The sequence below is a fragment of the Chinchilla lanigera genome, unplaced genomic scaffold, assembly GCF_000276665.1.
Source record: "Chinchilla lanigera isolate Chin_1 unplaced genomic scaffold, ChiLan1.0 scaffold00090, whole genome shotgun sequence".
NCBI lineage: Eukaryota > Metazoa > Chordata > Mammalia > Rodentia > Chinchillidae > Chinchilla > Chinchilla lanigera.
This window is the reverse complement of record NW_004955491.1, coordinates 2,569,479-2,594,782: the sequence shown is the minus strand read 5'-3', so window position 1 is coordinate 2,594,782 and position 25,304 is coordinate 2,569,479. Positions and strand designations below refer to the sequence as shown.

The 25,304-nt window shown below is 37.1% G+C and overlaps 1 protein-coding gene across 1 annotated transcript in view; it reads right to left on the bottom strand.

Moving 5' to 3' along the window:
* The window catches only part of Cntnap2 (contactin associated protein-like 2), a 1,999,509-nt gene that overhangs the window by 1,387,728 nt on the left and 586,477 nt on the right, over window positions 1-25,304 (bottom strand). Inside the window, exon 2 of the mRNA XM_005404887.2 lies at window positions 13,787-13,897. Coding sequence (XP_005404944.1) covers window positions 13,787-13,897 — 111 coding nt within the window. The remainder of the gene's footprint in view (window positions 1-13,786; window positions 13,898-25,304) is intronic.

The window sequence follows — 25,304 nt, the reverse complement described above, 5'->3', positions numbered from 1 at the left end:
TGACCTCAGGCAGGAATTTAAAGTCTTCAATTTCAGTTTTCTTATGTGCAAAATTCAATTTTGTCTTCCTAAGCCACTCCCTGTGGTTTTGATAAGGATAAGAAGAGATTGTGTGCATAGGCAAGCGTTTATTTCAGTATCTGTGAGTATAACTCCGTTCTTGGCACAGCCCTAAATGCTGCAGATATAAGGCAGCAGGGAGACACAGGTGACACCCATGGTGTCAGAAAAACAAGTGTATGATTCAGCACTGTATAATTTCTGAGACAGGGAAATACATGGCACCCATTGCAAGGATGTTGAAATTCCTTATTAGGTCATCAGACATGACTTTTGGAAAGGTGACATATAACTCACTACCGAAGGACAAAGAACCTTAAGAATTTAGATGCTGTATATGAAAGAGGATTGCTCCCAAACAAACAAACAAACAGCCAGTGGCAAATGCTTGGATGCAAGGTTTAGGGGAGGCCTGGGATTTAAGTACGGGTGGGATGGGAGCAATGGTGACCCTTCCATTTTGGTGGCCTTGTAGGGACCGTGTCACAGACAGCAAGTTCTTCTTCAGTGAGGACAAAGCCCTCATTTTAGCTCTGCTTGTGTTGTCTCTCAGCAGCAAGTAGTTAAATCATTTCCATTCTGGGAACGCTGTGAGTCTCATCGTAAGAAGAAGAGTCTCTGGCAATCACTTAGGACTTTACTCCCTGGAAACATGCGGATCACAGCACACCGATTTCAGCTTCCACTCTGGAGCAATCAGGAAGAAAGAGCAGGCTCAACTTCACATCTCACCACATCTCAGCACCTGAACAACTGAGCTCATAAGGCTTCCTGGTATTTTAAGCAAAGGGTTGAGAGAAGAAGCAAAACGAAACAGAAACCATCACTCATTCAAATGTACATATGCCAGAAATTGGCTTGGGAAGATCTGCACTGCATATTTAACTATAGGCAATTATTCTTTCATTTGCTCAGGCATGAAAGTTCTTCTTTTTTCTCTCTTTTTTTTTTTTTTTTTGAGACAGGGTCTTGCTATGCAGTTCAGGCTGGCAGTGAGCTCACTTTGTAGCCCATGCTGGCCTCAAACTAGCAATGATCCTCCTGCCTCAGCCTTTTGAGTGCTGGGATTACAGGTGTTCACCACCACGCCCAGCAGGCATGAAAGTTCTAATATAAAATAATTTGCTGTCAGGGCAGAATAGTCTTCCTGATTGGGGATGTGCAGAGAAGAGATAGAATTCAGAGGCGCATCCTCAACTCAAATAAGCACATTGCCCACAATTTAAAAAGGGGAGAACAGAAGCAAAGTTAAGTTCAGAAGTGGCTGAGAAAAGAAAACAAAACAAAATAAAAACATACAGTGTGAATCCCTTACGTTGCTCAGAAAATAAAAAGAGCTGGGGAAAACTACAATAAAGGTGACCTTTGTGTGAAAACCTGGGAAATAAAGTTTCTTGTATTTTGTTTACATTTTAAGACTAAAGAGCCAAGTGCAGTAAACGTAGGCTGTCTTGAATGTCATAGTTTATTATCCACAGTATTCCTGTCAAACATGTATCTCTGTGTACAGTGAAAGGAATGAGCAAACAATGTTAATTTTTCATTTTCAGAGTAGAGAAAGTAAAACTAACAAAGGAAGAGCTACCTTTAATTGTTCAAGTGAGTTTTTCTGGAATTAGTTCTATAAGTCATGAGCATAAAAGAATTTTTTCATTTTCCTCATTTTTATAAAAAGTCCTTCTTAAAGAAAATGTGTGGAGCAAATCATGAATTTGTTAAGGGCATTAAGAAAAGGATCCATTCATTCTAATAAGTATGACCTAACCAGATTGTTCATAGAGCCATTATTAGATTAAATCCTTCTGATTGTCTTGGAAATAATTTAGCTTGCTTTTTTTCCTTCATAATTATAATTATGGAACTGGAAAAATAATCATGAATATTTATAGGTTTTAGCACAATAACTTTTGCTAAGGAGTAGACTTGGCTAAAGACCAATCTGATTCCCTGATCTGAGTTTCACAGTCAACCGGAGGCAAGCCCTGCTCATTCCTGGCCTTTGTTTCTTCTCAGAGGTTGAACTACTGGATAAGAATTTTATTCTGTAGGTTCTGGACACAGTATTACGGGCTGAGAGAATGTTCTCTTACCCATAAGAATATTCTAGGCAAAGTTATCACTTAGAAAGTGAATTCCCAAAGAGACACATAGTTTATCAACTCAAAGTTATTATCTTCATGGTCCCTGAGCCATAAATTAAAAGCACTGGGAGAATGCAGATATGTTGGGTCCATGTTCTAACTGTTCTGCTTGAAGAAATGCCATTTCATTTTCTGAAAAATTTATCAATGATGGTAATGTGTTTACTGTTGCTACTCATTCTCTATTATGCTCTTGTCTCTAATTGGCAATGACTGACTATAATCTTGTACAATATTTTGAACAAGATAATATTGTTGATATTCTGACTTTAACAAATTATTCTTACTTAGAAGCAATAGGTGTTTGACTTTAAAATTGGTAGCATAAAATACAGAATAAATAATATGAAATATTTTTGTTCTTTCTTTCACAAAATATTATTGCAGTTTCACATATGTGCATAGTATTGCATTAAAATGTTTTGAGATTTTGTAAATTCTATTTCAATATGAGTATTTCTGAAATGCCATAAATTCATTATGTTCAAAATGTGAAAGGTTGAGATGTGAAAGGTACTAAAGCCATGTCTGTTAAAAACCTAACAGAAGGAGAATCTCTAAAATATACCATTGTCATATATTCTGGTGTGTTTTAGAAATAAAAATGCAATCCCTCAAAACTTCATTCAAGCAAGATTTTCATCTAGCAGGACATAACAATACTCAATACATTGTGCATCACTTTACTGTTATTTTTTACATTTTTCTGTTTAAAATAAAAAAAATAAATAAATGAATATGCTGGCTATTTTTTGTGCAGAGAGAAACATATGCTCCTGACTACGGAGAATCTACGATGTCACATTAAGATTAAATCAAAGGAATGACAGTCAATTTTGGCTACAGGCTATGTGTGTAGACATGGTAGATCTCAGAGGTTGTCTAGTCAGTGATACAATTTGGCAACAGGACAAAGGTAGAAAGTGGCCCAAGATATCATCCAGGGAAAAGGAAATTTAAGACTCATGTCAACAAACCTGTGATATGTATGTATTCTTTGCATAGTTTTAAGGTAAATACTTATTTAAACATATATCTTTTCTAGTTCACATGTGAGGTTATTCTAGCCTATATGCCTTAAATCTTATAGTGTAAGAATCACATAGAATAGATTTCAAAATTGTGTTTAAAAAGAAATTACAAAGCACATTTTCTGAACTGATTATTGTCCAATTTTTTTCTTTTATACAATCACTTATTAAAGTTGTGATAGTGACAGAGGGTTAGAAACTTACATCTCAGAGCCACTTTAAGCAGTAGTAATGGTTAATGTAATATTGCTGATCCTAAGCTATCTCATGATGTTCTAAATGTTAACATAATTAGAATATGCTACAAAATAGAAAATCCTTCTAAGAATAATTAACTGAAACTTCCAACTCTTCAAAATCTAAAATCTCATTTTTCCAATTAATTCTAGTTCATTGTCTGGATTCTATTCATTGACAAAAAGTCATCACCCATAATACAAAAGAATATTTGCAATTATTACTTTCAGAGAAGCAGTAGTGTACTGGGAGATAAACCTAGATGTCTAGCATATTAAACGAACTTCATTTAAAACCTTTGGTGTGTAAAATGTTTAAATTTTATAAAAACATTCTAAAGTGGATGTGCATTCTACTGATTTAAAAATTGATTACAGACCAATCGAATCAGTGATTCCCCAATGGAGGATCAGAGAACACAGTATTTGTGCGAACTGATTTGACTTACAAAATATGTGTATGTGGATCATAATGCACATGACCTTCCTACACCTTAGCACATAGGGCTCAATGGAAAATAATACAAAACTTATATCAGATTTCTATGGGGAAAACAAAAGAAGGTGTTGACATTCCAACATCATAAAATGTGATCCTATGAGAGAAACATAGTGATATTATTTTCACAATAAAAAGCATGCCTAAACAAGTTGGTGAGTCATTGCATAATGAATAGGCATTCAATATCACATTAACTTTACCAAATATTGGAATAGTTTTTAATCCTGCTATGTCAACTTGCTTCAATTAAGAAAGATGTCGCCGATTTAGTAAAGCCTACTTATGGACATGTGCAGGTTACATGGTGAAAGTATGACCTTAAGGAATGAATGTGGTCACTGTCCCCTTCCTCTGTGGAAATATTCCACTGCTATATTCCCTTGCCATCATGAAGCAAGCAGCTTTGCCCCAGCCTTGCTACCAGCAGGCAGCCTTGCTTCTGCCTTGGAGCCAGCTGCCATGAACCGAGTCCTCCAACGTCATGAACCAAATAAACCTTTCATCCTTTACATTGTACCAGCTACTCCCTTGCAGCAATGAGAAAGCAGTCTAACAGAGCAACGTAATACAAGAGAAGTGGGGTTGTTGCTGTGACTGTACATGACCATGCACGTCAAAAGCCTTTGGAACTGGTCTGCAAGGCATTGGGAAAGATTTAGAGATGTGGGGTAGAGAACACCTAAAATGCTGCAAACAGAGTTTGATGGGTGTTTCTGGTCAGAAGTCAGGAGATCAGAATGCTGATAAAAAATGCACACAGTAAAGGCCAAGTTCATGAGGTTTCAGGTAAGAACACGGACTCCTTCAGCAGATGTACTAAAGGTTCTAGGTGATACATTCTGGCTGAAAGTCCCTCTAAATTTTATCTAAGTCTTGAGACTTTGTAGGAGGCTGAAATTTTAGGTAATGAGTTAGGACCAAAACTGAAGAGACTAGTGGCATTTAAAAGAAAGAAAACACTTTGTACTGGGATGAGAAGACGGATGCCTTGGAGGTATCTTAGAAAAACCTGCACAGTTAAGAGTCCAAATGAGTAAACCTTTCATTTTAGAAGGGAGCCTCTGGGTTCCTTGCTGAAGAAGAGGTGCGCTGGGAATTGTTCTCATGGGATTCACTTCACTGTGTTCAGAAATCCAGGCAGTAAGAAGCTGCAGCTGACATGGCCCACAGTGGCCTCCATAATGCTTGTGCTTATGGCAGCACTTGTCGTCACCCACATGGTGATGGATTTCTGGCATGCAGCATGCAAGAACTGTAGGATTAGGAAGGCTTCTGCCCAGATTTCAAAGAAAGGAATAGGAACGTTTCTTCTTATCATTGTATCTTAGGATTAAATAACTTGTTTTTGATATTTTTAGTTCACAGCTAAGCGTTTGCCTTCAGTATCACAGGGCAGTCTGACTTAAACTTTTGAGAACTGCTGTGAGTGTTGTCATGATATTTCTGCCTAGAATGCAAGTGACTGTGGACTGGATCTTCCAGAGCCGTGAGCCAAATTAAATTCCTCCTTTACGTTATGGGTGTCTCTCATTGTGTCTCAGCAATAGGACAATCGGTGGTACACATATTTCTTGAATTGCATTTTTTAATTTTGTAAAGCCCCAGTAAGGCCAAAATATTCATTTATATTTGACATTACAAAAGTTAAAATTTACAATATGAATCAGATTGCAGTGCTTATGCAATTAGAAAGCTGAATGAAATGACATGAAACACTCTAGAGGAAATCATTTAAACATTTTAGCTGTTTGGACAGTCAGAATTTATAGTGCTGGGGAATGAAAAGGTAATAATTTTTTTTTCTTTCTAATGTCCAGAAAAATGTGTTTTTTCCTGTGATGATCATAAAATTATGCATTAGTTTCTATAATACTTGCATTCGAGAGGATGTAATTCACATGAGATAACAAGAGCAAAATGATGCAGTGGTATCTCAGCTTATGAACTTAATTTATTTTATGATTGTGGGGAAGATGGCTGTGTTTGTGTTTGTGTGGGAAAGATGGCCATGATTGTGTTTGTCTTTGCATGTAGTTTGTGAACAGAAGCAAAATTTTGCTGCACATTTTCATTTGTGAACCAAACTGCAAACAGAAGCATTCATAACCCAAGGTATTACTGTACTTAAATATACTCCAACAAATATCTTCCATTTGAAAAGATCTGCTGTTAAAAGCAAAGTGCTTCTAGGAGAGGACCATTTCAACAATGAATATGTTCTTAAGTAATAATGAATTATTAGTGAAGCAAGGAGCTGATTAAAAAATACTAAGTGGTACAGGCTGATACTGGTCTTCTTTTTCATCACTGGACCAAATATCCAACATCCTCAACTTAAAGAAGAATAGGTTAAATGTAGCTCCTGGTTCCCAAGACATTAGCTTCTGGTTTACAACTTCAAAGGAAAGAACATTCCAATAGAAGATTAAAAGTTAAGAAGATAGGGGGCGTCTAGCATAGTCTAGCTGACATAATCTGGCCACACGGAAGAGAGAAATGGGTCGGGGACTGGAGGCTGCAGATAGCCTGCAGGAGGTACTACAGCCACAAAGATGGACTCTATCCTCAGGGAAGCATTTTGGTTGTTTTCCAGATTCGTAGCATATCAACTACAGTTCTGGATTCAGTGAGTTGTGACAGACCCTTTTACTATTACAAGGTGAAGGAGGGAAAACAATACAAAACAGAGGAAAAGAGGGTCTTTTATAAATGTAACTAAGGGACAAGAGAACTAAATCTGGAATAATGGGGCAAAACACTTTCTTGGAGTAGCAGAAGCACTGCTCAAGCGCAGAGTAAGGAAAAACTTTCCTGAATCCCTGGGAACCCACAGGAAGTGGTCCGTCGTGTGTGCTCCAGACTGGAGAACAGGCGGACATCATGCTAATTATTAAAGCTTTCCTTTGGCTAACAGTATGTGGAAAATTGGTGCTTGTCTAAAGAATGATTTACGAGAGCTGTGACCTCAAGGCAGGGTGGCAATTATTAACCTCGAAAGTCTCTTTTAAGGAAAAGTAAAGACTGTAGGTCTCTTTAACACAAGTACAGCCATCAAGAGATCCATTCCCTCAGTCTTTCCAGATGTCTGTTACACACATATTTCTCCCAGAAGTGAGCATTAATTATGCGGCCTGCAAGTACAATCAGCTTTCCCCGTTGAAGGAAATACAGGCTAAATAACACAAAAAGGACCACTGCCACCACTAGCACTACAACTTTGCCGTGTGGGTGAATAAAGAAAAATGACACGCTACGAAAGTGGGAAAAAATGTTCAGCAAGAAAATCTGAAAGAAAATACTTTTGTTATTGGCAGAGAGATTCACTAACTAAAAGTAAGGGCAAAAGGAAGAGCACGAGGGAAATTATTAACGATCTACGTCAATAGAAAGCTGAGATTTTGGGATAGGATTTACCCGGCAATGTAAGCAGAAATTAAACTCCAAACTTTCAATGTCATTTTAGGTCCTGCCTTTGGGTTGAATCAAACACAGTAATGCTTTGTATCATCCATCCTAATCAATACAAAGAGTGTTGGGTTTGTGTGGAAGATACAGATTGACACCCTGCCCCTGCCTCACTGGTTCCCAGCGAGGTCCCTGCAGGATCTAAAGTCTAGACACTCAGTGAATATACTTACTTCTTCTAATCTGGAAAATGTGGACAGTGAAGACGGCCTTCTAATCAGGAGCACTGTAGCAACTAAGAGCCACAATTTACTCAAATCAACTCATATAAAAGTGGTGGTTCTTGCACAGACAAAAGCCAATTTCAGCACAGCCAGAGTTTAAGGTGACCCACAAGCAGGGCATAAAGGGGAGGCTACGAATCAAGCCAGTAACTCTGTGTGTGTGTGTGTGTGTGTGTGTGTGTGTGTGTGTGTGTGTTACTGGGGACTGAACCCAGACTTTTCACTAAGCTACATCCCCAGATCATTCATTCATTCATGGAGACAGAGTCTTGCTAAACCACTAAGTTGCTCAGGCTGGGCTATCCTCCTGCCTCAGCTCCCAGATTGCTGGGTATACAGGCATGCACCACCAATCACACCTGGCTACTGAAGCCAGTGACTTTATGCCTGTTGCTCTATGTAGATTCACAGGGTCTCCCGCCTTTGCTTCTGCACCTTAGCTGCTTCCTTCCTCTTCGCATTGCCTACGCATGGCTCATCATGTTTGCCCTAATAGCACAGTCAGTTCCAAAGTCTACAGTTAGAGCAAAGAAAACAGAGACAATCTGGTGCATCTGTGGCAATCTGCTGCATTTGGCTAGTGGGGGAAAAGGACTGTATGGAAGAGCAGCTGTCCCTTTGGGCAGAGAAGAGGCTGATTCTGCAAGAGTTATGTGAGGTAAAAGGCTGAAAGTTTAGCAGGAGAATTGACTGATAGCTATTGTGGCCTGAATGTGATCCTAATGTTTATAGGGTGAAAACTTAACCTCCGGTCCAATGTGCTGAGAGGAGTGACCTTCAACAGAAGTTTAGAGCAACTGGCATAGAAGTGGTTACCCACCTGAGGATGGGTTGCTAATAAAAGAACAGGTCTTCTCAATGTCTCACAATTTCTGCTGTGGATGTCCCGGTAACAAGCCCTCACCCCAGGCTAGGCAGATCCCAGCACTATGTCCCAGCCTCCAGAAGCAAGAGGCAAATCAATTTTTTCTTTACAAAGTCCCCACCTGTGATATTTCAATACACTAGCAGAAAACAGACTGCAACAGAGCCTCTAATTTGCCATCTGAATAAGGTTGTTATGAAAGTCAACAAATCTTTAGTACACACCAGAAACATTTATATCTGTAAACTGTGTTGTAAGTGATAGCTTCTACACAATTTTCAAAAGTTTAATATCTGTGCTAAACTTGAAGAGGGTAACAAATATTTTGATTGACATTGACTCAGACAGAGAAGAGACTGGAAGTTTTCAATGTGTTAGGAATGTGGAGATAAATCAGAGATCACGAGAGTAAGGTAATAAGAAAGAGAAGGAAGGAAGGAAGGAGGAAGGAGAAAGGAAGGGAGGAAGAGAAGTAGGGAGGGAAGGAGGGAGGGAGTGACAGAAGGAGAAGTAAAAAGAAACTAAACTAAAAAAGTGGGTTCCAGGATTTCCTATCTGAAGATCACATTGCACCTTGCTTTTGTTTTTAGTATTCTGTGACATGAAAGTTGTAGTAGATGGATTTGCACTGTGGGAACCCAAATGCTAAACGAAATTTCATAAATAGGTGACAATCTGTCATCAGAATGTGTGTTTGCATAAATACTGTAATTTGCCTTTCTATGTATTTATAAACACATGCTTTATAAAATACATTTGAAAATGATAATTTAATTACATAATAAAACTTGAAGTCAGTATTTATCAGCATAATGCTAAACTGAATTTGTTCTTTCCTGCATTTGTATCATTAGTAAATTATAATCTTTTATCTTCCTGTACTATTATATCCTCTTTTCATTTTCAAACACTTACATAGTGTGTACATCAGATGACTTTTGCCACTAGTGAATTCAGAAAATAAACTCCTAGCATTCCTGGCTTCTCTTACATATATCTGTTTCTTTTTTGCCTCTTTTGAGAATTTTCTTCTTCCTTTTTCTGTACCTTTCAGATATATAACATCATGTTCTACTAAAAAAAATCTCAGTCAGCGAGGTCATTAGTCATGCATATTTGAGCATGAATTTCAGTGAATAAATTCCTGCTCCAAAGGGCATTTACATATGATCTTTTCTATAAGAATAAAATGCTGTGTTTTATTATGCACATGGCTATGTGCATTTTTTTTCAGTACTGAGGAGTGAACCCTGAACTACCTCTCCAGTAATTCATTTTCCTTTGATACAGCGTCTCTCTAATTCCCCAGGCAGGACTGAGACTTCTAATTCTCTTGCCTCAGCATACCAGAGTGCTGGGCTTACAGGGGCCTGTACCTCTATGCCTGCTTACGAATTTATTTTAGGTTTTTCTTGGAGAGACTCTACCATCCCCATTGATGTTGGTTCCTTCAGCCACACTACCATGGTCAACTAGGGATGAGTTTGACCCACAAGTGTGTGTTGTATACGTCCACGAAGGTGTAGGACACCATGAAAGATGAGGATGGAGCTATTTGCCTTGGAGTTCAAAGCAACTATTAAATAGTTAAGGAAAGGGGGAGAATTAACATGCAGTTTTGCATAGCAAATAGCATTGAGAGCCAAAATGTAAGTAATAAAACTTCAACAGAACAAATATTAATACATGGAATGCAGTAAAGTATAATCCAATAACTGTGGGACATACAGTATTTTCTCTTCTAATAGGATAGCTTCACCCTAATATGTGATTATGAATTCAATCAATAGTTAAAGAAAGATACGTAAGGTTAAACAGCCAAGAAAACACAACTTTTTAAAATCAGCTGTTTAATAGCTGGGATAATTGTACTGCTGATGTCTGATGGTTTATTGAAAGGAACAGTTAATGCTTAATCTTTTTGAACAGTTTTGCATGATTGTATCTGGTAATCTGAACGACTAATTTAAAGTCAACAATATGCAATAGAACAACCATTGGTGAATTCCAACCATCTTTTCTAGTGAAACTCTGTATGGCTTCTAATGTTCTTTTATTATTCTTCATTGTCTTTAATGGTTTGATGAGTCTTACATTCTTACTCTGGTAATCTGAGCAACTTTGTTAAAGATAACAATATGTAATATAACAGCCACTGTTAATTCCTATCATTTTGTTTTGAAATCCTGAATCATTTTTATTATTTTCACTTTGTTTTGTTTTTCTGCTGTTGTTACTGTTATTTTCATAATCTGTTTAAAAAATTAAATAAATAAAATCAGCCTTTTGAGCTGAGCATGGTGGTGCATGCCTATAATCTCAGCACTCAGCAGGCTGAGGCAGAAGGATTGCTGCGAGTTTGAGGCCAGCCTGGGCTAACAGTGAGTTTAAGGCCAGCCTGAACTATGTAGTGAGATTCTGTCTGAAAAAAAGCAAAACAAAAAAAAAATAATATAATAATACTGAAAATGTTTTTTTGTGTTGAAAAAACTTTGTTTCCAAATGTTTTCTACGTGTCATCTGTTTATCTAACTATCCATCCATCTACCTGCAAAAATCAGTCTACAAAGAATATCAACATGAAAGAGAAGACATTTCTCAAATCAAGTTTAAAAAAAGCCATAATCCAGGTGAAAAAGTATATTAACATTTTAGAAGTTTAATTTGTATATATCTCACTCTGCATATATGAGTAGATAGATAAGTTGCTATAAGTAATGTATTTGTTTATTTTTAATATAAATAATTTAAAGTGACATCTGGTACTACTTTTTTCTTTGTCTTTTTGAGACAGGGTCTCACTATGCAGTTCAGGCTGGCCTTGAGCTCACTTTGTAGCCCAAGCTGGTCTGGAACTCGCAACAATCCTCCTGCCTCAGCCTCCCAAGTGGTACTACTTTAAAACCAAACAAAAAAATTAAAGATAACATTACTAGAATGAGAATAAAAAAGATTTTTCCTAAGACATATTAATTCCTGAGAAAGTCAAAGAAAAAACTAACTCACACAAATAGTGAGCTTTGTTCTGACAAGTCAGGAGAACTCACATTTGCTTAATTCTGATAATTTGGTACTTTGACATTCTTGCATCGACAACACATCTACTTTGTCCTGTGGGGGATAATTCTCTACCTTAGTCTTACAGTGAAATAGATTTATTGCTTAACACCAGGGCTTTGCTGTGGCTTCTTCACTGTATATTTGCACACTTCTCATTGTTGGCTACGTTCTACACTATCTATTCCGCAGGTGTCCTGTGCTGGATATAATCTGACATGCCCACATTCACCGAGAAAATCATATTCTTTAGTCATATTCTCCCTCATATTTATTTCTAAATAAATATTTTCTGACTCTGCTTCTTTTCATTAAAATTGCCATAGATTTTTCAGTGCCATGACACATGTTTTAGGGAATATGACATCCCTTGGCATCTAGGAATATGGTATTTATTTCATCATTTATATTTTGCTACACATTTCATAGTCCTGAATGAGTCTGCCTTGTTAGTACTTGGATATGGACAGTTCTTTTTTCATGTTTTTCTCCATATTTTCATTTTCTTGTTGATGGTTCCAGCGACTCTCATGGAAGATACACCGAGTTAAAATTTCCCTTACCTTGGTATTTTTAAGAAAAAAAATGTGGATAACTAGCAGTAAATTGCAAACTATCACTTTAGTAACCTAATGGATATCAGGTTATAGAAAGACAAGTTAATTAACACAGCTATTAAATCCAAACTGTATTTTTGTTGTTTTTATCTTTCCACCTTGCCTTTGTAGTTCTGTCAATAAGACAGAGCTTACTGATGAATTAATTTTCCCTCTTCCATGTGTATAATTCATTATATATTATTCTAGCCCTTTCTTATCTATTTCCTGCGCCTTTTCTCAATCTTTCATATCTCTCTCTTTTCTGGAGTGTATTTTATTTTCTTCTCCTTTTCTTTTTTTCCCACCCCTTTTATTTTCTCTTTCATCTGTGTCAATGGTCCTTTCTTCTATATTTATTAGTTTTTATTTTTTAATTATTGCATTGCTGTGGCTTGAAATTATCCCATGATTTAGTACTTCTTATATCCCCCCTAATTTTATTATCATTAAATTGATAAACAGAATTTTATATATTTATGGTATAAAGCATGAAGTTTTGTTATGTGAGTACATTCTGAAACTATGTATCACTAATCGATGTGCCTACCACCTCATAGAGATGGCCTTTGTTTGTAGTAAGCGCACATGCAAGAGCTACTTCTCTTGTAACTTTCGGGTGTTATTAACCACGATTAACTGTGGTCATCGCGCTGTACCTTGAGTTCCTAGACTTCGTTCTTTTATTTATTTTTTATTTTTTTAAATTTTTTTTTAATTTTTTTTGGTTTTTCTCTGGTACCGGGAACCGAACTCACGACCTTGCACTTGCCAGGCAGGCGCTTTGCCGCTGAGCTAAATCCCCAGCCCCCGACTTCGTTCTTTTAAACCCAAACATTTTCCCTGTTCACCAGCATCTTCCCATCCTCCTTCCCCACCCATCCTTGGCAATCATTGTTTTTGTTTTTTCTAAATAAGATCTTATGGCTTTTGTTGATTAATTCATGAACAAGAACAAATTTTCCCTTTGTAAGTTGTCAACCACTGACATTTCTATGAATAGCTATTTTAAGTAGTTTTATATATTTTCCACCAGTCATGTCTCTTTACTGTTTATGAACTGCTCACAACTTTGAAATTACCATGAAGTAATGAATATAACGATTTAAAAATCCAAAATTTGAGTACATGTATAACTATTTTTATATAGTTTTAATAACAATGCTGCATTCTGGATATTGGAGTAAGTACTGTAAATGTCCTATACTTACTTATCCTATATTTTCAATAAAATTAAATACACATTAATGAAAAGAGAAGAAAGAGAATATTGCAGTATAGTTTTGACACATAGTAGGAGTTAATTTTTTAACTTCGTTTTATACAATTTTCAGATTAGTATGAATTTCGTTAACTTAGATTTACGTTACTTTGAATCCATTACTACAGATGATTCCACAATAGCTAATACAGAATTTTCCACTTCCATCTGGAGTTTTTCTAAATTATTCCCCAACAAGAAGGCACATGGAGGTTCCTTGTAGCTATGAGTCTTCTAGAAGAGGCAACAACGATTTGGGGTGGCAATGGACGCTTTTAAAATGCATCCCCAAATACAACATGCTTTTATTTAACATGTCCACGGACAGAGGAATCAGATTTGCCTTACCTCCTCGCTTGTTTATTTTAGCGTAGCCGGGGGCGTAGCTGCTGGACATAGAGGAAGAGCTGCTGAAAGCGATGTGGGGGAGACCGGAGACAAGTGGCTCATCACATTTTTCTGAAAAGGATACAGAGAGAGATTCCGTGAGGCTGCTGCACAGTGATGGGAATTTGTTTGTCAAAATAATTATCGAATGGAGCAAAATCCTTGAAATCCACGGAAAACATTTGCAAGTGATCAGAATTTACGCTAATTACAAGACACCACTGGAGCAGTTTAAATAACCTCCTGATTTTCAGAAGCACAGCTATATCACAGCGGATTATTCTGAAGGACCTCAATGCTGACTTGCTATCTAAGAATTTCAAGTACAATTGAGGTTGTTTGTGTAAAACACTGTTTTCTGGTGTCTTTTGGAATTATTGAAGTTTGAGGAAGAAGGATCCAAAGATAGAAAAGGGAATTCTATCACAGCTCAAAAATAAGAAAAGGGGAGTTGCTAAACATTGGCTAACATATTTCATTTATAGGAGATAAGTTTCAGAGATTCAATTTGCAATATTGTGTCTAATAATACCACAGGATACACTCAGAAATCTAAGAGGATAGATACCAAGTTGTGTCCTTACAATAATAAAAAACAAATCAATGCCCCTAAAAAAGAACAGAGTAGAGTCATCCACTTGATATGTATTACCAGGAGAAAAATTAAGGCCTCTTCATACACAAAAAGTCAACTACACTGGAAGCAGGAAAATCTCAATTTTATTTGTAACACTCTCTGAACTTGGCTTTTATAATCTCATTAACATTTTTGCCTTCTCCCTCACTAGTGATTTATTCTCTGATTCATTTAACGGACCTTTCTCCTTTTCCTAATGTCTACATTTTCCTAGCATTAAAATGCCCAGGACTCAGTCCTTGGGTTTCTTCCCAGTCTACACTCCATCTCTGGAAGATTGCATTAAGGGTAATGGTTCTCATGCTGGACCACTGCAATTGACATCTCACCGCATCGCCATAGAAACAGACTTCACCCAAGTAGTCCTCAGCCATCACTGTTGGAAGGAGACCTCCCTCCCTGGCTTTTCTACTATCCTTTCACACAAAGCAAGCCAAGAAACTCTTACAAAAATACCAGAGGCACTGTGACCACAACCAATCTGAGTAATCAATTTTAACAAACAACATGAAACCTTTCCATCTGTGGTAGAGCTTTGTAAACTTTTGAAACAAATTTCAACTATCTTTTCATTCTTTTGCATTAACTTACTCCAGTATATGATCATACATGCCTACTCTATTTCCCGGAAGTACTTGCAGTAGAATTAAGAAAAATGTAAGATAGAAAAATATCTTATGAAAATGCATTTTAACTCAGGTCTGTACATCATTCAGTGGTGAGATAATGGGTAATAACTCATTTCTCCAGCATTGGGAACTTTACTTCAGTGGATGTTGGAGAAAATGTCAAAAGGTCCACTGGCATCTGTTCTCAGTTATGGGAACAAGTTCAAAGCCCCCAGTGGCTGCAGCGCCCATCCTTCATTCCCGTCCACTATTGCCCAGGTGGACTGCCCTCAACCCTCTTCCTTCGAAGTCAAGACTGTTCCCACTGGAGACTCTTGCAATGATCGTTCCCAATGCAGAAAGTCTCGCACCACTCCTGCTTCTCTGCTGTGTCACAGTACCACTGTGAGCAGGCTTTGCTGTCCCCGCTTTGCTGAAATGCTGTCTGTCGCCATCACCTCCGGACTTGCATCTTGCTTTATTTTCCTTAGCATCACCATGTATATGCTCATTAGTTCTTTAGTTGATTTTCATTCCACTAGAACATAAGCTCTGAGGAAAGATACAAGGTGTGACTGAAAAATAGGGTGACTCTGTAGTTTTTAAAAACTCTATTACAGTAAAAGACACATGACCCTTAATCCACCTAAACTACTCCGCAGAGCTTTGAACACACTTATCCCATCATCTTGGCACATTCCGAACCATTTCTGGAAGCATTTCTTTCATGAGTGTGTAGTTGCACTGCTGTGGTCGCTCGGATATCCTGGATTCATTCAAAATGCTTACTTTGCATGTCCATTTTGATTTTGGGGAAGAGCCAGAAGTCACACAGTTCCACATCCTGTAAATTAGGTGGATGGAGACACAGTATAATGTAACTGCACTCTGGCACTTGGCAACAGCACCTACTGTATTTCTTTTAGTCATAACTCATAAAGATCCTCATAAAATAGTACTTCTGGAACAGCTTCAGAAATGGATTGATGGATATGCTCAAAGAGAGGAGGAATGTTTTGATGGTGATCAGTGACAATGCATCTTTCACTGTGATGATTGTGCTTTTAATTTAACATTCCCCATATATTTTGAGCATACTGTGAAGTTGCGGATACTATTACTATTTAGTAATCTGAATAGTGCATGGCATAAGGTACATATTTTACGAACACTTGAGTAATGAGTGAATGAAAAAGAAAGTAAAAACCAAATGAGTGTCCCCACACTTCAAGGAGTCCAGAAGCCCAGTGTCAAACTTTCGGCAGAACTCAAGTTTTAAGAAAGAGGTCTTTAATTCCCAACAAATAGGCACATATGCTCAGGACCCAGTTTAGTGAGTTACAAAATTAAAATATATATTCCAGAATGTTTTTATGTCAGATATTTATAAACAGGGAAAAAAGTTCAGTTATAAAAGGAACAGGCGTTTTCTTAAATATTCAATTAAGGGGAATTAAGTCTCTCAAGACACCAGGTAAATGAATTATTTTTTATTATTTTAGCATTCTAGTGTCTATAATTCAGAAGTCAAAATAAAGAAATCTGTCCTCATAAATTGTCTTGGTTTGTGTCTGCATGTCCCCCCAAAGCCACATGCAGTCATGGGACGGGCTTCTAGAGTTTATGATTGATCCATGGTCCAATGCTGGATTATGGGTGTAAGAGCTACACCTGCCCTGTGGCAGGTACTTTGCATACAATGTAAGGGAGGGAAAGAGGCTGCTTGCTGCTCCCCGCTTTTGCTCTTCTTGTTTTTACTGTCTTCTGCCACTATGAACTGTTGCCTTCTGCCATGTGTCACTCTGCCTTGGAACCAGCTGAGTATGGACTGAAATCTCCATAAGCTGTGAGCTAAGTATTCCTTTCCTTCCCTAATTTTGGGAGTCAGGTACTTTGTCTGAGTAATGACAGAAAAGTAACCAAGACAGAATTCTTCACAGATTTTTTTTTTTTAGCTATACTTCAAGGGCCTGTGGGAAATACAGCATATATACAGTATCCTATTGCCCAGAAATTACACTGCAAAAAGACTAAAAAAAATGAATTTAAAATGTGCTTCACAAGTAATCAGTTCAAACAAGTACATAAAAAAAGTGGTGAATTTTATGTTGATTGATAAAATGTACTGTGAATGTAGCTGTACATGGGCACAAATATGCATCTTTGATTTTAATTTTCAGATTTATTCAAGTATAATTTTTTATACATTTTGTCAGAAGTTCTGCACTGGATCAAAGTATGTGGTTTTTTTTTTATTGTTCTCATTAAATTAAGGATGAGCTAATGTCCATCCACAGTCATCTCATTCCTCCAAACCCAGGTCAGACCACCCCCCAAAACAGGTGACTCCACAAGGTCTGTCCCTGGAGAGCATAGGTTCCAATGTAAAGAAGAGACTTAACAACAATCACTAAGCTGGTTGTTTGAGATGGTGGAGGACGCTGTGGAGGGACACTGGTTATTTGAAGAGGGCCCAGGGAGGCTGGAAGACAGTGTGGATGTGGAGGGAGCTGCTGTTCTGTGCTGCCTTGTCAAGAAATGCCTCTTTGATCAGGGAACATCAGAGTATTTATTGATCTGCAGGAAATGAGAAAGCAGGCCATGTAAGAAATCAACAGGATCATGCTGGGAAAATCCTTTTCTAGTCTAAACCTGCTGAATACAGCTGGTTTCTGCTTGAGAATAATAAATGACACTTTTTCTGAAAGTAAGTATTTAAATGCTGTATGGAAAGAAACAGAAGTTGAGAAATAATGAGATGATTCATTAGCGAATTGAAATTTAAAGACTACATATAGCATTAATGACATGTAAGGGTAGTTTACTCCTATTGCACTCCTAAAAATTAGAATTTTATAGCAATTTATTATCTTATTATCAAAATAAGCAAATAAAATTTATTTTGTCAAAGGAGATTGCTAAATGTTAGGCATTGGAATCTCATACTTGTCTAAATTTAAATGAAATGAATAATCATACAATTAACTAAGAAAAACGCTACATTTACTGTATCTTCTTTTGGGGAGATTAAGCACAAATATTTCTTGAAGCCTTAGTTCATGCATCCAAAATTTTAGGAAAATTATATCTATATCCATATTTATGTCTATATTTACAGCTATAGATTCCACTTATGTATTGAGGATAGCGGTATGCAACATAACAACCACTGTTGATTTGTATTAATTTGTCTTGAGACCCTGTATCACTTTTAATGTTTTTGCTTTAATTTGTGATACTGGTATGCTGCTAGTGTTCTATATTTTTGTTTGTTTGTTTCTCATGTACTACTCTCTTTAAAATAAAAAAAATATATATATATAGTACCAATGAACTTACTTTTTAAGTGTTAAAAAAAGCTACATCAGTAAGTACAGCTATGTCATCCCCTTATGAGTGACAAAAACAGATAGAGTAATATAAGTAACTAACCATTAAACAAGGTAATAGTGATACCAGTTTGTAATTTAATGTAAAGGAGAATATAATCAAATAATGAAAGTAACTAATAAATGTAAGATGTCAGACCATTGTTCTGGTGAGATGCTTGTCAAACCTGGAGCCAATATAAGTGTATAACCTTGAATACACCAACGTCACTTATGTCCAGTGATGAGGAAGTTCAGCTAAGTTTCTCCCAGCCCCTGAAAACTCCAAGAAAAGTCGAGCACAAGAATCGGCAAACTTTCCTGAAGGCCAAATCCAGGCCAGAGCTTGCTTTTATGAGTAGAGTTCTACTGGAGCACAGTTACTTTCCTTTCTTTATGGATTTTCTATGGCTGCTTTCCCAGGACAGCTGAATGCTCTGAAAGAGACCATATGGCCTGCAAAGCTAAAATATTTACTATCTGACCTTTCACAGAAAAATGTTTTCAGGTCTGTAGTTTAATTTGACAATTATTCCAGGTGTCCAGGAATAAGAAGCACTAACAGACACTTCTGGTGTCAGGTAACCTATACATAACAAATAGAGCCTGAAAAATTGAGCAATTATGGATGGATGGAGTGGGGATCAAGACCGATCTAGGAGGAGGAAACAGTTTGAACAACATCATAGAGGCCCTGGTGAGTGTAAAATTTCCCAGAGATGGCTGTCACAGAACTCGACACATGCACATATTGCCACAATGACTATTATGGTGAACAATCCATTTTTATTATTTCTGACTGTAATAATGGTTATGACACATGATGCCTTCTAAAATACCATCTTGCTTGTTATGCTAGAGTGTGTATCTCAACATCTTGCAGACGTTAGATATTAGGAAACCACACAAGTCTCTGTGCAAAGTTTAAATTTTAAAAGAGTAGTAAAGAGGAGAAAGAAATTTGAAATAACTCAGGATTGCATTTTCCCACATTGGCATACCTTCCAAAACTACAGTCACACATTGCTATGGCAAATATTTGATCTGCACTGTAGTTCCCTTCCAGAGAATCTTGGATGAAAGCTAGAGGAGCAGATGGGACTTGCATTTTGTTTTCATAGGCTTTCAGTCAATCAGGAAGGCTGGCTAGTTATATGAATGTTGGACTAACACAAGCTGAAGAGAGGAAATAATTCGTGAATAAAAAGGAAGTGGCCCCACCCGTTACCTAAAAGGGCATGTTTAACAGGGCTGCCTATTGGCAGTGGCTAGGTGAAGAGTCTGTAAGGTCAAAGGACTTCAGAACACCTTAGTTAATACTGGGATATGGATCAAATTTATCTCTGCTTAACAATGTCATAACATTTTCAGAAAATAGTGTACGTTAAAAGGATGGAAACTTGAACATGGTTTCTATTTCACATTTGTTTACACAAACTTACTTCAGAAAGACAAATGGAAGCCATAAAGGATCCTAGAACCAAATGGTCTTCTCTGGACAGCAATACTAGTCGTTGCATCCTCCTTGGTATATAAGACAATGAGCCACTTCAAAAGGACATTCGTAGTAGAACACACCATTCCTTCATCTCCAGAAGTCCTACATGTGTGTTCAGTTTCTAACTTTTGAAGTAGAACCACTTTGTCTCTAATGCATATTTCTTCTGCCTCAGGATTTACGGCTGTTCCTCACTACAGTCAGGAGCAAGCTAAGAGTGCTTGACCAGATCTCTGATAAACTCTTCCATTCCCAGTCAGTAGACTCGCGATTTACTCTTGAGGACCAAAACTACAAATGTGATAAAAAACCATAATGAAGGTTTAATTATTTTGTCAAAATCAATTTCGATGAAAGGCCACTTATTCCCCTCAGTATACTCGCCCTTGTTGTAAGCACACTACTCCCATTGCTTTTACCACTTTCTGAAGCAGCTCTGGAAGTCTTCCTTCATGATGTCTTTAGCTGTGCTATAATGGCTGCCTCAAAGTCCTGAATCAACTCAAAACATCTACCTTTCTCTTTTGTCCATTTCCATCATTTATCTTTTTTAATTTTTATTTTTATTCATATGTATTTACAGTGCATAATAATTATATTCCCCATGGGAAACTGGTGATATGCATATCTTAAATCTTCCTCATCCTTTTCCCCCTCCTCCTTCCCCATTCTCTCCATCTCTTGGTCCTATTCTTTTGCAGAAGATCTATCTCCCTGTTTCCTATAAACTACCTTTTCTTTGCTCATTCATCCACCCATCATGGTCATTTTGGCTTTGTGGGAGAGTCAGAATTCGAATGGTGCCAGATCTGAAGAGTAAGGTGCATGAGCACAGAGCTCAATGTCTTCAGGACTGCCTTTCTGTTGGATGCCCTCGGCAGCAGCATGTAACACAGTCTTTATCACAACTCATGAAGATAACAAGTGCATTCAAGATGATGGGAGTATTTTGATTGGGATGAATGGTGCTATATCTTTTACTGAATCAGTTTTTAAAGATTTGAATGCTTGCCATGTATTTTGATCACAATGTACATCATATTCAAGTGCAAATTGAAGGTTTGTGCTAATTTCCTTTTCTAACTTTCTTCTTCCTTCAAAGTTTCTCTCAGAATCTAGGATCCTAGCTCGGTGTTCCAGGGTCACCATGCCTGTCCCCCAAGCCTCAGTCTCCCTCTGCTCACCCATATGCCTGACTGTTGGTACCTGTATTCACCCACCTGTATGCAACCATCCGGGTACCTATGGTGTCCAACCTGCTTCTGCTCTATTATTCCCTTGATAGAACACACTCGCCTTCTTGCAAGCCAGCCACGGCTTTGACTACTTGTGCATGAGAACACACTGGAGACAAACAAAACGTTTTTTGTCTAGGTCAATAGATATTTTCAGGATTGGATAAAAAGGTAACCGAAGTCACAAGGCAGGTACTTCCTTGAGTAATCATTGAAATTAATGCAGGCTTTCGAAGGTTTTACAAATTATTGTAGCATCATTCTGATCAAGAAAGGATTTGGATAGCATCTTGCCTGTGTATATGGTAAAATGATTATCCCTGTGAGTTTCAGTACTTGTTTCTCCTATTTCTTTTCTGAAGGAGAGACAAAGGAAGGAAGAAAGAGAAGAGAATGAGGTAGGTTGGAAGATGGAAGGAGGGAAGTACAAAGGGAGGGAGGGATGGAAAGAGAGAGCTAGAGAGAGGGTTTGCAATCTTTTCTATAGCTAGGCATGTCCCTCTTTTATTCCAATAAATTAGAGCCATTGGTTTTAGAAGAATTTCATTGTGATACACTAAAAGTACTGTGTTTTGTCTTCTCTCAAGCAAGGGTACTTGAATCAAACTTTTACTTATTAGTATCAAAACTGTGCTAATATTAATTTTCAATTATGAAAGTAAGCAGCTCATTCCCCATGTCTTCTGTGGATGTTCCATTGCCCAAGTATTTCTCTCTGTGGAAAGACTGTATAATCACTCCTGGGGCTAAATATTGTTTAAATTCAATTTATATATTGGATTACCTGATGTCCTGGTATCTCATTTTTTCTTGAATAACATATGGAAAGAATAAAAAATATATTATACCATCTCTCAAATTGTTTGTAATTTGGTTTACATAATGAGGTAATTTTATAAATTGCATTATGAGGTTTATTAACTTAAATTTGCCTAATAAATTTTTTCTTCAGAAAGTCATGATTTTCAGAGGGCGCTTTAATTTGAAGATTTATAAATGTTACCAATAATGGCAGAAACTGCATGTTTCTTAGCGTCAAAATTCTAGATTTTATTTTTAGGAATATGAACTTGGGAAAATTACTTAATCTTATCATCTCCATGGTATCCTCATTTCTTCCATTCTCAAAAGAGTCCTTTTCAAGTTTTGAATCTATTCTATGATTTTTTTTTAAATCACAGCCATAGAAATACATGGTTTAAAAATCAATATTATGACACCAAAATAAAAAAGAAAAATTAATATTATAGGAGTGTACTAGAAAACTATTTCCTCCTTTTTAGGGCAAAATCTCCTTCTCAACCTGATATGCTTTATATCTTCACTTTCATAGTATTTTTCTCTCATTTTTATGGTTTATGCATCACTTTCATGTGTCTCTTTCTTCAGTTCCCTTAGCCTATGCTTTGTCACTGGAAAAAAGACTCATTTCTTAAAATACAGAAAGAGAAAGGAACGACCTGATCTACAAAAATAATCATTGTCAGTAGTCTTCACAGATAGATACATACTATATTTTATATAATATATAAAATGTATATATGTACACTACATTTGTATAATATGTAAAACATGTATATATATGTACACACTGCATTTATAAAATATATAAAAATTATATATGTACCCACTATATTTATAGTATATAAATGTATATGCATATGTACACACTACATTTTATATTATATATATAAAATGTACATATATAATGTATATATTTGCATATTCTTTGGAATATACATATACTAGAATATGCCAAATGTTAAAGTCTGTCAAAAAATGTATGCATACTTCAGGAAAAGAAAACTAATGTGATGGTTTTTCGACAGATGGTGTCACCCTCATATAGGGGGCCCTAGAGGATGTTGTATATTGCAGAAAACCCACAACCACTGTCGGCCCTTACAGAAGAAATTGAAAATACATGTGCAGCAATCTCATTGACCAAGGTTACCTAAGCACCAGTTTGCTGTGCTAATAAATATCTACAAGCTCATGGCCTCTACTCTGAGGACCTGTTGTAACTGTAGCAGCCAAAGGCAACTGGTGTTAATCTCATGATGTCTCAGTACATTTAGTATAAAATGTTTATACAAATTTTTCTTTTCTGAAAGTGCGTATGCACACACACACACACACACACACACACTAAAAAACAAGAGAATTTATATAAGCAAGAAGATGTACAATCTAGTCTTTTGCATACTTTTTATTCAATGAACTATCATGTAAAACCTTTACTGATAATGTCACATTATTATGTATTTTATTGTGTATGGAGATGTTTTAAGACTTATATTAGGTTCTACATGCAAGAGTTAATTTCCTTTGCACAGAAAATGCAAGAGTGTCCAAACATTAGTAAAAGAGATTATGGAATTGGATTGAAAAAGTGTTTTTCTGCAAAATCCACGATGGAATGGATTTGGTTTTGCTTTCTTACAGCACAAATGACTTACCAGGAATAGTGGGGATGAAAAGTTGTTCAATTAGGTTGTTTACAAAGTGTTAATTTAGGAGAAAGCTGAAGATAGAGGAACTGGAATTACCAGCGGAGTGGATCTTTGCAGTGAAATTTCTTTATAAAACCTAAGCACTAAGAAATCTAAAAATGATTCTGTTCCCCCTTTTGCTTTTCACTGAATCATTCCTTTTTCCTACCAGATATAGGTGACTTCGTCTCATTTTTTGTTCATTTTCCATTCAGTGAGACAAAGTCCAATGTGCTACCATGTGTGCCTTAGTACCTGGGAGTCTAAGAGCTGTGCTCTTCCAATTTCCAACTCAGTCCTTGCAGTTTGACCACCATGAATGGGACTGATGGCAGAGGTCATTCAGCCAAAAGCAATGAATGAATGAATGAATATAATATCAATTCTTTCTTGAGTACTTACATTACAGGTACCTTTAAAAAAAGGTTGAATGAATTATCTCATCCAATGATTACACTAATCTTTTGAGATAGACAGTATCCCTTACAGATAAAGATTAAGATCTGCAGCTAAAAGCTATTAGAATCAGGTCAAAAGCCAAGTTTTATCTGATTACAAGTGTTATAATTTTGACATCTATACTTCTAGGGCACAACAAATCGAGTTATGTCAGGTAAAATTCGTACTTGTTTCTACTGGGTTTATGAGCTATGTAGGTCTCGTAACAATATTGAAAGTGTCAATTTGTTCTCCCACCTCCCAGAATTGAGTTGAAGTCTTAGACTTTGTGATAATACTGCAACAATTTCAATGTGTTCGCTGTCACATGGGACCCACATCCAATATAAAAAGGGAGAAGTTCCCATAGTTGTAAGTAGAGGTTTTCAGAGACAGTCATTGCCATATTTTGGGGTTTTTTGCAAGAAGAACAATATAATACAGGATAGATATTTTATAAGATGATTTATAATAACCACCCAAAGAATCATACACAAGAGAGTGCAGGAAATCTGTTCACACAGTAAAGACCAAAGAATCCAGCTGAGGGCCTGGATCCTACAATAAGGTCCTCCATGAATTCAGCTGAAGACCTAGAGCTCATAACAATGCCTCCAACGAGTTCAGTTGGAGATCTAGAGCCCAAGACAATGTCTTATGCAGGCCTATTTCACATATCTGCACTGGGAAGGCCCAAAGGTCAGTGGTGGAATCTAGAAAGTCTGTGCCAACGGGACAAAGGATCTGTGCTAGCAGGCTGAAGGATCTGCACTGCAGCCAGGAAGCGATGCTCCAAATAAGAACCAGAGATCCCCTAAAAAGTACCACAACATCCTCAGCAACAGTGAGGTCCTGAGCTCCTCCAATGATGAAGACAGCTGAGATCCGGTCAGAGAAACCAAAGCAGCAAGCTTCTCCAGGAGACAGAGCAATGCACCAGAGCCAGGAAGCGATGCTCAAAATGAGGACCAGAGTTCGCACAAAAAGAACTGAAGCCATTCTCAGCACCAATAAGGTGCTGAGCTCATTGGAGGATGAAAACAGCCAAGTTCATCAGGAAAGCCAGCATGACAAGTTCCTCCAAAATAATCAGAAGCTTCTTATAGCTTCTACCAGTTCCTAACAGCCTTTCTTCCCTCTCCTTCTCCTTCTCCTTCTCCTTGTCCTCCTCCTCCTCCTCCTCTTCCTCCTCCTCCTCCTCCT